At 36.9% G+C, this 18,795-nt stretch overlaps 1 protein-coding gene across 1 annotated transcript in view; it reads right to left on the bottom strand.

Annotated features, from left to right (window-relative positions):
- The window catches only part of angpt1 (angiopoietin 1), a 76,453-nt gene that overhangs the window by 47,116 nt on the left and 10,542 nt on the right, over window positions 1-18,795 (bottom strand). The window contains exons 2-4 of the mRNA XM_088328853.1: window positions 2,954-3,109; window positions 2,760-2,881; window positions 1,063-1,295 (exon numbers count right to left, since the gene is read on the bottom strand). Of these exons, the coding sequence (XP_088184979.1) occupies window positions 1,063-1,295; window positions 2,760-2,881; window positions 2,954-3,109 (511 nt within the window). The remainder of the gene's footprint in view (window positions 1-1,062; window positions 1,296-2,759; window positions 2,882-2,953; window positions 3,110-18,795) is intronic.

The raw sequence follows: 18,795 nt of genomic DNA, 5'->3' as shown, positions 1-18,795 counted from the left end.
TTTCCATTCATATCCATATTTTTTTATTTATATTTTATATTTAATCATTTATGTATATTAATGCATTCATTTATACATACCATAAAATTGTATATTCCATGTTTTTGTACCATAAAGTCCAAGTCGCCCCGGCAACAAAAACTAAAGAGAATGTACATGACATCAAAGGAATACTAATACGGAGTATGTATAAGGCTATTGCACAAACTGCCAAAGGAATTTGATATGGTCAGAAATTGAATTGTTCCACAAACACCTTTGCTCATTGATTCGAAACATTTTTAGGTTCCCTGGAACATGCCTGTTGCAAATGAAACACCACAAATAAATTCACCAACGGTGGGTGCTCTAATTCTACAAACAAATGTCGATCTGATTTTTGTAACAGCACAACATTTAGTACCCTGTAAGTGCTGTGTTCCTGGCACTTTATAGGCACTGTTTGGAAAAAAATAGGGTACTTTACATGTAGTGAAACCTTGAAAAGTCTTTGTACGTACTGTATTTATTGGTAAATTTTTCATTCTACAATGTGTAAATAGGTATTTTCCTGTGCAAGATTAATAGGTGAGGCTTATAACCATCTATCTATCTATCTATCTATCTATCTATCTGTCCGTCCGTCCGTCCGTCCGTCCGTCCGTCCGTCCGTCCGTCCGTCCGTCCGTCCCTCCCTCCCTCCCTCCCTCTCTCCCTCTCTCTCTCTCTCTCTCTCTCTCTCTCTCTCTCTCTCTCTCTCTCTCTCTCTCTCTCTCTCTCTCTCTCTCTCTCTCTCTCTCTCTCTCTCTCTCTCTCTCTCTCTCTCTCTTCCTTGTTCTTTGACTATATTATTTTCAGATTCAGTTGGTTAAACTATTTGAGAGCCTTCCGGGTTAGAATCAACAATATTGTGTCCACAATGCACCCACAGGGACCAATCAAAATACCAGAGAAAAAAAAGGCAATATGACTAGGGTTGCCTTAAGAAAATTGCATAGCACCAATCTCTATAGCATAAATTTAACCGAAGAAATGCAACAATCCCAATACTTTCTATGGTAATGTCTCATGAACCAAACCTACCGCCATCTTTGGAGCAAAGATTAAGCAAGTTGTGGACGGTGTCCATCATTTCTTGTTGCTGTCTTTGCAGGGCGGTGCTGTTCCCTGTGCTCCTGCTCAATTGGGCTTCCAGTTCTTTGATAACACCGCTCTGCTTCCCGACAAGAACCTGAAGACTTCCTTTCTCCTGTTTCAGGGTCTCCAATTCCTCATGGTGCCTCACCTCCATCTCTTGTATCTTCTGCTCTAGTATGCTGTAGGTAGGCATTGTTATGTAATGACACAAAACTGCCTATTCATCATACAGGTTCCTCAAAATTGTTTTTGGTGGCAAAAAACAAATGAAAATTGAATTTTAAGAACATCTCTTTTGAAAAAGTGCTTATACAGCATAGTTATGCTCGTCACAAATCATGCCAGTGCATTGAGGACACAAAAAATACGCGTGCCTTGGGAATGATTTTTTCACCCGAGCTCACGGCATTCCATCCTAACAAGTCTCTTGAGTATCTTCAAAGTCAGCATTTTTTTCTTCTTTTATAATCATAGACATGATTTGTCGGTCGGGTAATCCCAAATGAGCGATACTTTCTTCTATGAGCACTGCTGACATGTTTTAATACATATATATTTTCAAATTTCAGTTTATCTCGTCAGAACTGGGCTCTACACTGTGACTACTTGACTTGCAAATGCAAGCAATATGGATATCTTTGTTTCAGAACGTTGACTAGTCAAGTAAATAAGCACTATTGTCATAATTTATTATCTATATTTTTTATATTTTATACGATCAGAGCTGGGCTTGACACTACAACCACTTTACTCTGCCAAAAAAAACAGATATCATCTCACACAGCATGAATGTATATAAAGTACTGTCTATGAACACTACTGTCAGAATTGCTCATATATATTTTTAGAATTTCAGATTCTATTGAAAGAGCTAGGTTCAATGATGCGACTATTTTACTCGCAGATAGGACCAAAACAGATATCACGTCGCACAACTTGATTGGATCAAGTATCTAAGAATTACTGTGAGACTTGAATATATATTTATAAATTTCAGTTTAAATTGTCAGAGATGCGCTGCAACTAGTTTAGTTTAGATGCGACCGAAAGAGAAATTATGTCACACAATGAGAGTGTATCAAGGTTCCTCTGCAGTTTGTTGTTCAAAAGTCACCATCTCCTTAGTTGTCTGAAACAACAAGGATTCGACCAAATCTTGTGATATACGACCATGAAAATAAATGGAGTTGTACCACTACTACTTACAGAATTATTATTTCAAAGTGGTTTGCTTTTTGAAAGTAAAAATAGGGTAAAAATGTATCCTAAATGCTCTGCCCTCCAGAAAAGGTAATATTGAAGTCTACTTATACCCTTCTTATCCTACGTATATCCTTCTGTTGATGGATATTTTTTGATGTATTTAGCTGAAATCACTAATGTTGCTAAATGGTTTTTTTTTTTCCGATTGTATGTTTCAGTTTCACCCCGTTTTGCATAAAAGTGGAGCTTGGACACTAATCTCGACTCAGCCCTTTTTTTGTGAGAGGAGTTAAGGTATCACTAAACTGTGTACTACACAGACACACAAGGATGGCACTGGATAATGATCACAAAAAGAAGTCATGCCTGTAACACATTTTAGTAGAGCAGTTTTTAATGTGCCAAAATTCAAAAATAAATATAAAAACAATAAAACAAACCTGTTTTTGTCATGAAGTTTGTTTATCTCATTTGTTTGGACTAAGACCTGCTTCTCCAACTTGTTAGTGGAAAGGGAATTTTCCAGCAGCTGGATCTCGAGTCTTGATGTTTGGTTCAAAACCTAAGGGAAACCGTAACCCAGAAATATTTTTAGTTTTTTATAACTTTTTTTTTTTAACAGAAAAAACATTACCTGTGTTTCAACGTCAGTCAGCTTGCGCGTTTGCTCAGCAGTCTGAGAGAGAAGGTTGGTGCCCATTTCCAACATGGCCGCTGTGTGGTTGTGCACAGCGCTCTGTTGAAGTTGTGCCATTTCTGTTTTCATCCTTTCTTTGATGTAATTCTCAATCTGGTGACGGGTGAGAGAATACATTCATTACTAGGACTGAACTTAAACCATTGTTGATGATATTACCACAAAATAGCGATGGATAATTAATTGTTCATTCCATAAACAACATGCATTGTCCGAAATCAGCACTTTAGTATTCTGCCGCTACTTTACAGCTTTTCAAGTTGACATTATAATATTTGACCACTAGATGTTGCTTTATTATGTAGTGCAACGGTTGCACAAAAACACAAGGAAGAATACAAACTTTTACCTCTCGTTTTTTTGCCCAGGTTTTTTGAGGTTTTTGGGTACCCGTACCAATAGGATGGCAAACAATTACCGCCATGTCAGGCAATGTTAAGTAAAATAATCAGAATTTTGTTTGACCTATGAGTAATTTAAAAATGCTTGTTATATGATGGTTTATGTATTTTTGCTTATTATTCAAATCAATATTGTTGTTTTATGAAAAAAAGGGAGGCGCTAAATAAAAATAAATATTAGACATGTTCCCTTTCAAAAGACTACTAAGAATAAAATGCTTTTTTAATTTGTAGTTATTAGTTGTTGCCACGCTTATCCGTAGTGTCCCTTTTTGGCCCCCACCCCCATTAAAATACATATTTTATTAAACATTATGGACATTAACATTCAAAGAATGCAAACATCATTCTTTGAATGTGGCCTTTATGTTTTTGCATTGTTTTATTATTTATTATTATCAAATGTCATGCAAAAAGTCAATAAAAAATCATTTTCAAACTGATAAAATTGAGAGTTTTAGGGTTAATTTGAGCATATCACCCAGTCCCGTTTTGAATAGTATTTCCTTTATTTTATTTAAAACCTCTTCTTAAAGTGGCAGTGGGTAGCAGTGTAGCAAAAATTATTCATTCATTTATTCATTATCTGCACTGCTTATCCTCAGAAGGGTGCTGGAGCCCATCCCAGCTATCTTCGGGCAGTGGGCAGGAGACACCCTGAACTGATTTCCAGCCAGTCGCAGGGCACACAAAGACAGACATATATATATATACAGTATATATACTTGTAAAAAAACACTACGTTTCTTTTTTGCTTTTTTTTTTTATCACATAAGCACTATTTCAACCACACTGGTGCTTTACTAGGATTTAATTTGGTCGAACTTTCTACTTTCTAGATTTTTTTTTCCCCCAAATTGTGTGACTTGACTAAAAAATAGCACTGTGACGCGGTATTGCGGTTATTTTACGTCTATTTCTGAAGTGAAATCAATTACAGCAGATCGTTTAACACAGTTTTCACAATCCTTAAGTACAACGTACGTGTTTTATAGCATGGCACATAGACCGGCGTTACGTCGAACATATGTCTGCGTTCCTTTTCGCGGTTAAAAGCTGCCGAGTGAGGAATTCCAATAAAACATCACTTGCTGGAGAATAGAAATACATTTCGTGTCTCAATAAGTGAGTGAGCTTTGGAAGACACATTCCACGAGTTACAATAACAGCAGGCTCTCTATTTGGAAACAGATAAATTCGGGTGTGGATTTTCCAGAAATCACTGCTTGTGTTACCTTAAGTGCTTTTTTGCACCAAGGCTCACAGGGGTTTTTGAGGACAAGAGGTATTTTTTAAATTAATTTCTTTATTTGGTTGTTCAGTTTTTTATTAATTGATTTATGTATTTATTTGTTTAATTTTATTTGGCTAATCACACCAAAATTATTTCTTTTTCTTTTTAAAGGGAAACCATCTAGCTGTCTAAAATCCAAAAACACTTTGGTAAACCTAAGTTTTGAGTCATGTGACAATTATATATAGGGTTATTTTCAATGGTTTTTTTTTTTTAAAACAAAATTAACAAAATGTTTGCCTTTTATCCAAATTGTTTTAAAATTTTACATTAAATTTTAAATGGGATTTCCTTGAAATTGTTCGTACAATATCACCCCATTTTTTGTAGTTGTGTCTAACAAAATAATCAAAATACATAAGGGTTAAAGGGTATTGTTGGAAAATAAATAAATAAAGATTGGCTTTTTATAAGTCTTTAAATAAAATTTCCCTTTGACCCCCACTTCAAAGTTATTTTGATCCAGTTTGGAGTTATTTGTGGTAAATTGTGTTACTGATTTGTAAACTTAATCTTGGCGTTTTAAGCTATTTTTTTTTTTAAAGAACATGATTTTTTTATTTTTAAAGATGATTTACGGTGTATAATATCAGCCACTTTTTGGGGGGTTGTTTTAAGCATAGGTTATTTTGATTAATTTGTTATTTATTTGTAAAGTTATTTTTGTCAAATATCCAGTAAATTGTGTGACTGCTTTTGTATAAAAAGAAACAAATTGTGGGCTTTGAGACAGATATTTTAAATTTTGTATTTATTTCCATCCATCCATCTATTATCTGCGCCGCTTATCTTCAGTTGGGTCGCAGGTGTGAGGGAGCCCATCTCAGCTATCTTTGGGGAAAGGGCAGGGGACACCCTGAACTGGTTGCCAGCCAGTTGCAGGGCATACAGAGACAGACAACTCACTCGCTCATTTACACCTAGGGACAATTTGGACCGGCCAATTAACTTGACATGCATGTTTTTGGAATGTGGGGGGGAAACCGGAAAGCCTGGAGGAAACCCACACAAGCAGGGAGAGAACATGAGAATTCCACACAGGAGGGTTCGATCTCATGACCTCAGAACTGTGCCGCACATGCGCTAACGCCTGCGCTGTCATGCTGCCTTTCGTATGTATTTATTTAGAAATATATATACATATATTTTCTTAAAATAGTTTTGCACAATGACAAGAAAACTTTTGAGTTGCATTGAAAAAAAACAACCAAAATATGGAGGGCTTAGGTATTGTTAGACAAAAAAATCAAAGGCTATTTCTTTAGTTATTTCGAACCATTTTTTTTTTTTGTTATTTGTGAAAAATACCAAGTGAAGAATGTCAAATAAACATAATATGTGGATCCACTCATAAGTCCGAACATGGTTTAGACCCCACTGACAAGCTATGTGAGACAAAAAAAAACCTCGTATTTCACATAAAACGATGCTAAGATCTGGGCCGTCCCAATTTTAACAGCAAATGTGCTGTCTATCATCGTAAGAGGACAAGTGTTTAGCGTTCTTGATCTTCTATAATGCACAGAACATCACAGACCTCCAAAAAACCTCATACGTACGTCGTAGATTATCATGCCAGAAACTGCTTTCACTTGGGAGCCGAGAACGGGATCATTCTTCAAGATTTGTCTCCCTGCTATCACGGTTACAGATGAGTGCGAATGTTTACTACTTCTCCGACGTTTCCCTTTTAGCGCAACGTCTCTTTAAAAAGGGGATCTTGATGTCTTTCTAAACATAGTAGGAAAACGGTGGACCTCTGGACTTTATAAAACACTTACTGCTGGGGATCTGTTACATCTCGGTTTAAGTTTTTGGAATTATGATGGTGTAGAAACTATTTGAAATCTTTAGAATAGTTTTAGGAGGACAGGTTCGCACCTGCCACAAACTATTTGCTAGAAGAACATGATCATTTCTATTATTTTACCCAATTTACCAAATCAATCAGGAGATCCACTAGATGTAACACATTCAAAAAAGTAGAAATAAACTAAATTGACCACAAGGAGGAGACAGCATCCCGATCAGTATGCAATAAAGAGACAGGAATTTCTGGTTACACAAAGAGATAATAAGCCCTCGATGGACCAATCCAACCATGAAATGGTCTGATTAATACATAAAATCACGGTAATAACACAGATAAATGTTTAGGCAGACAAAACACTTTTAATCGTAACGTCGTAACAACTGATCACCCTGATTGGCTTCTGGCTGAAAAATCTGGACAGGAAGTGACAAATGTGATTAAAACACCGGTGGAACATAGAAAAGTAAAAATAGTTAACTGAAGTATATATTTGTTCTGTACGTTTATCCGGGAATACTTTTTACTTTTACCTTACCACATTTAAGAGGAAGTTGCGCACTTGACATTCATTTAATGATAGGAGAGGGGAGACAACTGCCAAGAAACTAGTCACACTTGTTCCCTGAGAAAATGTCTTGGCTTAGACCCATAATGAATAAATACAGTAAAAAAAAAAGACTTTATTCTTTCGCTGACTCACAAAGTCTTTCAGAAGTAGAAGATTCAGAACTCAATGAAGAAAAGGCATTGTAGGACGTAGTTAAGCAAATAGCATATCAGCATTTACATGATGCCTTGACAAACCAGCAGTCTTATATGATGTCGACCAATAGGTAACCGATATCTTAGAGACCTACTTTGTCGTACACACGACTTTCGCAAAGTTTGAATTTTAGGTCACGGAAAGTAGTTTGTTGTTAATGCGTTATAGTGTGGAAAATTGCATAAATAGAGTCTGAAAAAAATGTGATCCCACAACATAAAGGTAAAATGTCCTGAGGTGAGGACGCCATATCCTGGGGGGACTACTGTAGTTCGTAATCTAGTTTTGGTGTATCAAGGCTTGTGATAATCTTCTGTGATTATTACTTAAACAGTCACACAACATAACGTTCAATGTTCCGGTTATTCACTGTATGGTAACTTTCACTTCCCTATCTACTTCTGCTTATTAAGTCTACAGGTTTGCTAGCCGAAATTCCTCGCCCACGCCAATTAGTAAATTCCTCTCTTGTTGACATTCCTGCCTCATCTTTTTACCCATTCTGGAAGTTCCCTACCTTACTTCTTAGGCAAGATTAATGGAAAGCGGGAAGGTAATGTCAATATTGGTGTTAAACCGATGACACACAAACGGCAAACTTCGACGTCTTCGGGCCTAAACACAAATCCAAATGTCTGTCGTCTTTTCCCAATGTTATATAACAATAAGGCTTGTATCACCCTATACGATCAAACTATTTATAACCCTTTGAAAGCATTCTAATGTGTTTGTTTTGAAAGCCATTTTTAAGGCTCACTGTCTTAAACTCTGTCAAGATTAGGTGAGTAACAACTGAGTGGGAACTCCCAGTAGACTACCGTGACCTTTTCGCCCCCGGTGGCCAGACGCCAGTCGTTGACTCGGCCACACTTTTGTTTCTCGCTCATAAAAGGGGCAAAACAAATAGAAAAATAAAGGACGAAGGATTTGTAGCTTCCAACTGATAGCTTGGACTCTGGAATGGACTTCACAGGTAGTAGGGGCAGAAGCGTGCAGAGAACCGGGTGGTCTTCATCACAGCTTATCAGCTCTTCTGAAGCAGAGAGGCCAACTGGTATCCGGGAAAACAAACACTTAACTGTTAGAATCGGTTAATGTCATTTTTGTTGCATTCTCCCTTTTTCGTGAAAAAAATAAATGCATTTGGGTGATTTACTGCTTATTTTCTTACACATTTTTGGACTGGGAACATTTTTCTTGTTTTATGGACATTGAAGAACTTCATAGTCAAAGGTCAGAGACGTAATATTCTGTAAAAAGAATTAAGTTAAGGACGATTCAATCCTTTTGAAATATAATATCATCAGGAACCTTTCTTGGTATTTACCAGCTACTTTACACCCAAGTTGTGATCAGAGTAGGTATTAAGTATAATTTATTTAAAAATAACACTTTAGAAAATTTCATTGTCTGTTTTCCAAAGGAAAAAAAACGTTTTTTTCCCACTAGGTACAGCTCCATGAATACTACCTAAGTAGCTATCTAGCTTAGCTAAGAGTCTAATAGCAACATAACAGGATTCAAAATGGGACCAGATCCTTTTAAAATATTCCCTTCTCGGTAGTTTCCCCCAAAAACTGCAGTACAGTGATCAGGGCTCCATGAATAATAACGTAGCTAAGCATTAGCCAAGAGGTTAGTAGCAAAATATCAAGCTTCAAAATGGGACCAAAATCTATGTTTAACATGAATAACTGTCTTTTTTTCTGCAGTACAGTATTTAGAGCTTTGCAAATAGTATCTAAGCAGCTATGTAGCATTGCACTAGCTAAGATGCTAGTATCAACGCAGCTAATAAGAAAATAGCAGGCCACAAAATGGGACAAAAGCCCATGTTTAACGGACTAAAACAGGGTTTTTTTCTTTCGGGTACAGTAGTTAGAGCTCCATAATACTACCTAGGGAGCTACATAACTTATTATTAACTCATGAGCTTAGAGGCTAAGATCAATATGGCAAGATACAAAATGGGACCAAAGAGAGAGAAAAAAAGTTCTGTTTTGTTGTCAGACTGGGTAATATTTCAGTAAATTGAGGTATTTCTTTATCAAAGTTAATTAATGATCCAATTTGAGACAATAATGTGGTTAAAATGAAAGCTAAATGCCAATTTTCATTGCAAATCAGAACCCAAGTAAACACGATCATGACATTAATTTTCCCAACCAGTCCGTCTCCAAATGATATAGCATTTTGGGAACAAATTTCTGTTCAAATAAACTTTATGATTTTCGCATTTCCCCGCAAGTATATTTTCCCATATTATCGGGTTACAATCCACCCCGGCACGATCAGACGAGACAGAACAAAACTGCGACATGGGAATGCTTTTTAAAAACCAAACAACAACAAACTTTGAGACGTTTCTTCATCTAGAAATGGTAATAGCGAGCGAAGGGAAAGCTTTCAAAAGAGATTTGGTTGTATGGGAATCTTTCCTGTGGGACAAATCGGGTTAGGAATGCGCCTGATGACGGCTGTCTTGTGTCATTTGCTTCGGAACAATGACAGTCGGCCTCCGTCAAAGACAGAGATAAAATCATCCGGACCGGATTCTTTATATTTTCAAATTCCGGTGTAAGATTTCAAATATCGAAACAGATGCGCTGTATTACAGTACGTATAAAGTCTCTCTAGTACATAGGACATGGTTCGACAGATGCAAGGACTATGTTGTTTTCAATTTTGAAAATAGTAATTATTTGGGAACAATTTTTTTTTTCCAGAGTCTCGTTATTGTTCACACGCCGCTGCCAGTCGATTCTGAGGTTCACCTCATCTCTGGAGAGCAGGATAATGCTTTACACCGACAACAACGCTGACCAGATGATGAAAGTCCTGTATATGAGTCAGATCAGGAGGCTTCTCCTGCGATTGGTACTCATGGAAACCAGTAACATATTCCTACGGGGGAGCAAACCAGTAATATCTTCCTATTGGGAGCAAACCTCTACCCAAAAAAACGCCTTGGAGAGAGTTGGGCGCCGCCAAGCTGTATTTGCTCAGGACACGAAACAGGAAGTGGTGCCCCAACGACCCTGGTGGTTAAGTGATCTGTGAACCATGAACTCGGAAATGGAAGAGAAGCGTCGCAGTTATAATCTTGACTGCAATTTTTTTAATCCTTGTTCCGTGTACAGTGAACATTCCTTGATCGTGGGAGTTACGTTCCAAAATTAAAATGAAAACATTGGAATAACGAAAAGTATGAACTAAGAAATACTTAAATGTAATATACTTGTATATAATTAAATATCATTATAAATTGTTATACGGGTAAACAAAAAATGACATTTCCCTATGGTGTGACGTGTCTTGTGCTGGTACAGTGGAGTTAGCGGGTGGATGCAAAGTAGGGAAAGAGACTGCAATGTTTCATTTTTAATAATAGTACCCATGGTCGATTGTTTACAGCAGGGGTGGCCAACCCGGTCCTCAAGAGCCGCATGTCCTGCATGTTTTGGGAGTTTCTCTGTTCAAATACAGGTGATCCCAATCACCTGGGTCATTATCAAGCTCCCGCACAGCTTGCAAACAATCTTAAAATTTGCATCACCTGAGAAACCTCCAAAACATGCAGGACATGCGGCTCTTGAGGACCGGGTTGGCCACCCCTGGTTTACAGGCATGCAACTAAGCATCGTTAACGATTCATGTGCCTTTTTCATGTTTCTTAATAATCGCGGGCTTCGTATCCATGGTTATCATGTTTATGTTTCTCCCTTTAGCATCAATGCGAGTCTTCGACCTATAGCAGATAAATACACTACAAAAATACAATATTGTACTGCTGACATGCTACATTTTTAGAAAGCAGAGGAGATTCTGAACCAAGTCATGTTAAGTCAGGAGGATAAAGGCATAGTGTGATAAAGTTATAAATAGTAGACCAGCATTTTATACGACATTAACCAATCAAAGTCAGGCATCTTAGAGTTGTTACTCTTTATACACTTGAATGGCGCAAATTTGGAAGTGTATACGTTTTCTGGTGCGCAAATTATGATGTCGATGTTTAAAATTAAGGAATATGCCGGGAAGAGCGGATGAAAAGACATCTCATTCCAAACTGTCAAGTGAAAACGTTGTAAGATGGGGTTGCTGTATCCCGGGGGTCTAATGTGCGCATTTCCCGTTAAGTTGGCCAGAGACATACTTAATAATGCAGGTGGACTTCAAAATATGTTATATTTGTTTTGTTTTTACAAATACTTACTCTCTTAGAGACTTTTTAGCCCATCAGTATGAAGACAGTGAAAAATAAGCCACGTTACAGCGTGGGATTACTGCACTAGTGTTTTTTAAGTTTACGTACGGATAATTCGCAGTAATACTAGCCTACTCAAGACAAATTTGCTAGGCTACAAAATCCATCAAGACGGGTGTGTTTTCCCCCTAAAACGAATGGGCACATAACCACCAAGTTTGTTTCCTACCCTGTCACGTTTGTTTAATTTTCGTCCTAACATCCTTTTTTAGAAGATTTCCAGGCTTTATAGACACACCTCTGCCGCAGCGAAGAACCACGAAAAAGGTGATATCTCTGAATTTAGCAGTAATTTAAGCCTGTGTTTTTTTACTTTCACCCTCTGCTACTCTGTTGAATTTAAGTGTCGTAATGCCGGCTTACCAGACCAGGAGGTTATCACACCGAGCTCAGATTATGTTAGACCGAGACAGTTTGGATTCTTGTTTTGGCTTTTTATAAACCTTTGAAGATGTTTCAGAATGTGTCATCGTCTATGGCCGAATTTCCGGAATGACGCACGATGAGAAACGAAAAGACGGGGAGACAAGGTGCGGTAGCCCGGGTGATCATCTCCACATGGAACTGCTTTATGATGACCCCGGGTTCAACCGTGTCAGAAGAAGATAATAGATGCCGCTGTTAACGATAATGTGCAGGGGGTGCGAGGTGGCTTATTGTGTTACTGTCGAGAAGCGTCGGGATCTGAAACGCTTGCAGCTGTCGGACCTCCGACGGTTGAGCGATGGCAGTCACACGTGGTTTTGTTATGAAAAAACACGAAAAAATTAAAACTGCATTGACTAAATCTTGCAACATATGAAAAAAAATACAAAATTAAGATAAATGAATCATTAGATTATATAATTAATCAATCTAAAAGGCTTCTTAAAGGTTGGGATCTGAAATACTTGCAGCTGTCGGACCTCCGACAGGTGATTGATAGTAATTTTATTTGGTTGAGTTGTGAAGGAAAATTACTATGAGAAATCCTCAGCTATATGAAAAAAAAATGACAAAACTAAGATGAATTAATCAAAAGATCAATAATGAAATTGTCCAATTAACTTTGAAAGTCGCGATCTGAAACGCTTTTAGACCACCAAAGGGTGTTTGATAACAGTCACACGCCGTTTTGGATGGAATAAGTCCTGAAATATATAAAAAAAAGGACAAAACCAAGATAATATATTCATAACCATTGATTTCAACCTGGTCATCCTAGAAAGGAGATTACCTCATTTGCGGTCCATTGTCAAGGTTTCTTCATTTTCCCCATGCCGAGGTTTGTGAAGTTTTCCTTGCCCTCATGTAGGTTTTAGATCAGGGGATGGTGTAATAATAGTCTGTAGTCTGTAATACTCTGTGGTCTGTGCAGCCCTTTGAAACTCTTTGTGATTAAGGGCGTCACAAATAAACACGATTTGACTAACCTGTTCCTAAACATTTTTACCACGATCTGTTATTGGTCGTGTACTTTGGGTGAAAAAAATAAAAAAAAAATGGATAAATACAACCTAAAACAAAAATATAAAAAATCGTTTCTTTTTTTTTTTAAATCAACAAATCCAAGATCAATTAGTTGACGGATTCATTATATCTGATCGAATTAATCTGTTCTGAAAACACTCTTAGCCAGATGTGTTATCAGTGGCATACTTTGTTAAACAAAACAAAATAAAAACTGGTTGTCATAAATACCAACATATATGAAAGAATTGACAAAACACAGATCAATTAAACCATAGATTAAGAATTAATTGATCTGATTAATCTGTTTCTAAAACTTCCTCAACAAGGCGTGTTTTTGCTGGCAAAAGAAAAAAAACAAGATAATATATTTGTTGGATTAAAATTTACTTGGCCTGTTCCTAAAGCCCTCTCAACCAGATACGTTTTTACGATTAATGTTACTGATAATACGATAAGAATGTAATTTTTACTATTCTTCCTTCTTGAGAATCATCAACTTTGTTAAGATGAACAAAAAATATATAATTAGGTATAACAATAAATGTATTTATGTATGTGTATGAACTATTTAAAAGTTACTCATGATGTGTCTTTAGCAGTGACATTTTCCATTGGCTACTAAATCGTGGCAGCCTCTCTTTTGCGTTTATAAGTGCCAAAACAGAAGGAAGAGCATCCCTTTTGATGCTGAGCAGGTCGTCGCTTAAGCTCAAGATGAATTCATCCCGACACCAGCTCAACTACGTCAAACACATGCTGAAACTGATGAGAGCGTGACACGGGATCGTCGGCGCGAAGGATTACGTGCACATTTCTGGCCGGGCTGCAGACTTGTCGTGTTGAATAAACATCAAGAAGAGTTTGTTTTCAAGGTGTGAAAGACAAGACGGACAGATTTATGGAGAGAGAAAATGGTTTTGAATATATTGACTACTGTGGGGAAAGAGACAGATGACGAAGACAGAATGGTATCGAATTATTTATTTTTCTTAATTTTTTCTATGGTAAGTGTAGTTCTCATTGTATACATGTAATTATTATTGATCAATGGTTGTTATTATTGAACTCAAAATTCATATATCCATTCACCCATCAATCGTTGGTCAATACATCCGTCTGTTTAACCAGCCAGTGGTCAATATATCCACCCATCTATTCATTTATCAATTTATCCATTGGTCACTACATCTATTCATCCATCCACCAATCTATCTTTGCATACATTTATTATTGATAAATCTATCTACAATATCCCTGAATCCCTATATCCATCCATTCATAAATGTATCAATCCATTTATCCATCAATTGGTCGTTGGTCAATCCATCCATGCATCCATGCATCCATGCATTCATGCCCACATGCATCGATTCATCCATCCATCCATCCATCCATCCATCCATCCATCCACACATCCATACATCCATACATCCATACATCCATAAATCCATTTATTAGTCACTCATCAATCCATCCAATTATCTTTGCATCCATGCATCCATCTATCCACCTATCCGTCCATCTAACAGTCATTCTACCCAACCATCCCAGTGGTCATTGAAAAATCCACCCATGCATCAATGCATTCATGCCTCCATGCATCGATTCATTGAATAATCCATTCATTCATCCATTGATCCATCCATCCATCCACCCATCCATCCACCAACCAATCATCTCTCCCTCCCTCCATCCATCCATCCATCTTTCCATCAATCTATTTATTAGTCACTGCTCAATCCATCCATTTTTCTAAGCATCCCTGCATTAATCTATACACCTATTTTTCCGTACAACATTCTACCCATCCATCTCATTGGTCAATCCATCCATGCATCTTTGCTTCCATGCATTCATGCAATCGTGCCTTTATGCATCGATTCCTCCAATAATCAATTCATCCATTCAATAATCCATTCAATAATCCATCCAATAATGCATCCAATAACCCATCCAATAATCCATTCACCCATCCATCGGTCATTAATCAACCCATCCGTAGTTTAACAGAAACACATCTCACCGGAGTGGACCGCTTTTTCAGGTATATGTTCATTCTTTTGATTTTTCTAGCCTCTTATTTCTTTCTACTTCCTTTATTATTGTTTCTCCGGTTTTTCTCTTCTAGCCTTCATTTTTTTCTTCTTCTGTTGTTTCCTTTTCATTGTTGCTTTTTTTTCTTTTTAAGCTTTATTTCTCCCTAAAATGTAATTGTATGCATAATGATACGGAATCATTTTTAATATAACCTGGAGAGGCTTTTGGCCTAATTTAAGTGAGCCGAAGGACCCTCTTCTCAAAAAAGAGACGGAATTCCCATCACTACGAGCTTATTAAAGTAAGACGAGCTACCCGATAAAGGAAATTGCTAAATTCTGCAAACACGGAAGACACAACACACAATCGCAGGAGGCAGGACAGATGACAGGCAAACAGTGCAGTCCTGCTTTTCTTATATTCCTTTTTCTTTATTTCTTTTCTCATTTTGATTATTGTTTTCCTAGCTTTTTACTTCTTTTTTTTGCTTTTTACTTTTTTGTTTATTCTTTTTTTTCTTATTTTCTTTTCTATTTATATCTTTACTTTTTCTTCTTCCAAGCTTTTTTTGGTCTCATTTGCTGCTTTATTTTTATTTTCTCTCTTTTCCCTTTTTTCCTTTTGTTTCTATTTTCTTAGCATTTTACTTCTTTCTTTTTTTTGTATTCTTTCTTTTTTTGCTTTATTCATGCCCCCTCCCTTTTATAAAGTTTTTTTTGTGCATGATGCTGAATAACAATTGTTAGGGTATGGTTCAAAGCAAGAAAAACAAAATAAAGAGCCGTTTGGGAGTCGAAAAAGCCCTCTCTTTTTAGTGAGTCAAACCGAAAGAGCCTGTTCTCGAAAAACATGACCGACTTTACTGAACTTCGTGCAACTTCGACATGGACTCAAAAATGCCGCATTTAAAACGCCAAGGGAACCAGTGTTTTTTTACCAAAATGTACTGTCTTCTTATCCGAATTTGCTGTTTATTATTTTTTAGACCTGCGAAACTCTGAACCCGCGAACGTGGAACCACAGACTAGCGACGCCCCTTCAAAAATGCTTACAAAAAAAAAATATATATATATATATATATATATATATATATATATATATATATATATATATATATATATATATATATATATACACATATATATATATACATATATATATATATATATATATATATATATATATATATACATATATATATATATATATATATATATATATATATATATATATATATATATATATATATATATATATATGTTTTTTTTTTTATCATTTTATTTTATTATTACTATTTTTTAGACCCGCGAAGCTCTGAACCCGTGAACGTGGAACCACTGTATTTGATTGTCATTTCGAGCACACTCCGTGGGGGAGCCCGAGGATTTATCTTCTCCTATTATCTCTCAAAGTGCCTCGTCGTCCATTTCACACAACTTGAAACGTTTCTGGGAGGTTTGGGAGTCTGACAGATTTTTTCCCCCTTTTTCTCTGGAAATGTCAATTCAAAATAAAATGAAAACATTTACCGTAAAGGGATAAAAGCCATCCAGTAAAGAACAATGATTAATAACACACAGGCCTCAAATCAGGAACCTCTTTTGCCAGAATCTGCAATAAACTCGATCCCTCGATATTTATATTTCACGGAAATTGAAACAATTCATAAAGTTAATAAGCTGTTATATAAGGATATAACTAGTATTGATGCTTTAATTTTGAAATGATTTGACCAGAACTGTGATGGAAAAGCTGTTTGTAGTTTCATTTAAATAAAAAATAAGAAACTCTATTTCCTTTCAGGCAATGAATCATAACTGAAAATGAAAACAATGCAGTTGAATTCAACCTGTGCTTTATTTTTTTCTTCATTTTTTCATTAAAACATTTCTGCTTGTATTTAAGCTAAAAAAAGACTGTGATGAATATCCATCCATCCTTCCATTATCTGCACCGCTAGTCTTTAGTAGGGTCGCGGGGTGCTGGAGCCCATCCCAGCTATCTTCGGGCAGTGGGCAGGGGACACCCTGGACTGGTTGCCAGCCAGTCGCAGGGCACACTGTGACAGACAATTCACTTGCTCATTCGCACCTAGAGATAATTTGAACCAGGCCTTCATGTTTTTATAATGCGGGAGGAAACCGGAGTGCCTGGAGGAAACCCTCTCACGCATGGGGAGAACATGCAAACTACTCACGGGGAGGTAATTTAAACATTTAAGAAGTAGTTAAAAAAATCTAAATGAATACAAAACTCTAAAACGAGTTAGAGTTTTGAGGGATGATTTTTTTCATTTTTTCACGGGAGAAAAAAATGTTAAAAATATCAATACATTTTTAAAATAATACTTAAAATAATCATAAATGTCTGACATTCAATTTATTTATTTAAGTTTTAAGTTTTTCATTTCAATGCTGTTACCTCACCTGGAGGAATGAGAGTACATTTGTCATGATGGGACTCAATATTCCTTCACACTCAGGTTGTGTAAAATATTTGGTTCGTTAAAAACTGTGTTCGTTGTATTTCTCTGCACACAAATGGACCAACATCCAGTCTTTATCAGTTTACATTTCTACATGGACCCCCTCGAAGTTCTGACCCGAAGCTCCCCCACAAATCCTCACAAAATACTCCAAGTTCTCACTTTCACTAGGTGCCAAAATCCAAGCCATAATTCCAGCAAAAATATTATAAATCTGGCTCACCTTTACAGATACGAACAAGCCTGTCGTTAAAACAAAGTAAATCCCATTAAAACAACCCCCGAGAGAGCTATTCAGCGTATGGAGCCACCGAAAGGTAACACTGGGCTTTCTTTGCAGCTGCAAAATGTAAACCACGCCGTCAAGTTGATGGCAGGCCGGATGATTTACTGAGCTCCAACTAGCCCTGCTGTCAAGGTTTACCAAACAAGCCTCCTTTCCACAAATATCATAATCATCATCATTTTTGAATTTTGTAGCTACTGGTAAGAGTGGCAAGCTAACATTTTATGCAGATTTGATTAAAAAAATACACATTTATGTAACTAATATGTTACTACTAGAGGTAAGATCTTAACCGACCCAAGCCGGAACCAAGATTCGGGTTGGGTCGGGCCTAAAATGTCAATCTTTTGTTCAGGTTCGGGTCAGGTCAGGCTTCTTTCTCACTGACTTTATCTACCAGTCATTGTTCTTTGTGTCTTTTTATTTGTGTTGCGCGGTAGATGATCTGCACGATGGAAGATCTTCGCAATGGAGGATCTTCGCCATGGAGGATCCGCGCGATGGAGGATCCACAGGATAGATCAATGGATTCCATCCCCCTGTCGCGCGCATGCTCTGCAGACCACGGCGACGAGAGCAGCGACGGGGGCTTTGCTATAGAGGATTGAAATTCATCGAGCAGATCCTCCATCACGCAACAAAAAAAGAAACAATTAAAAATGACAAGTACCGTATTTTCCGCACTATATGGCGCACCGTGTTATAAGGCGCACCTTCAATGAATGATATATTTTAAAACTTTTGCCATACATAAGACGCACCCCATTATAAGGCGCTATAAGTGCATGCTGGTTTAAGATCAGGTAATTGTGCAATTTTGTAATTGTAATCCTGTGCAGTCCTTCGAGACATTTTTGTGATTAAGGGCTATTTACGGTAAATAAATGTGACTTGACTTGACTACAGTAGAGAATGTAGTTACGTTATGAAACCTCTAGATGTTGCCACGCTAAAGGGAATGTCAACAAAACATTCAAAATG

Source organism: Urocampus carinirostris, chromosome 2 (assembly GCF_059441175.1).
Source record: "Urocampus carinirostris isolate Australia breed hairy pipefish chromosome 2, RoL_Ucar_1.0, whole genome shotgun sequence".
NCBI lineage: Eukaryota > Metazoa > Chordata > Actinopteri > Syngnathiformes > Syngnathidae > Urocampus > Urocampus carinirostris.
The sequence above is the reverse complement of the archived record's forward strand: the minus strand, read 5'-3'. Positions and strand labels throughout refer to the sequence as shown.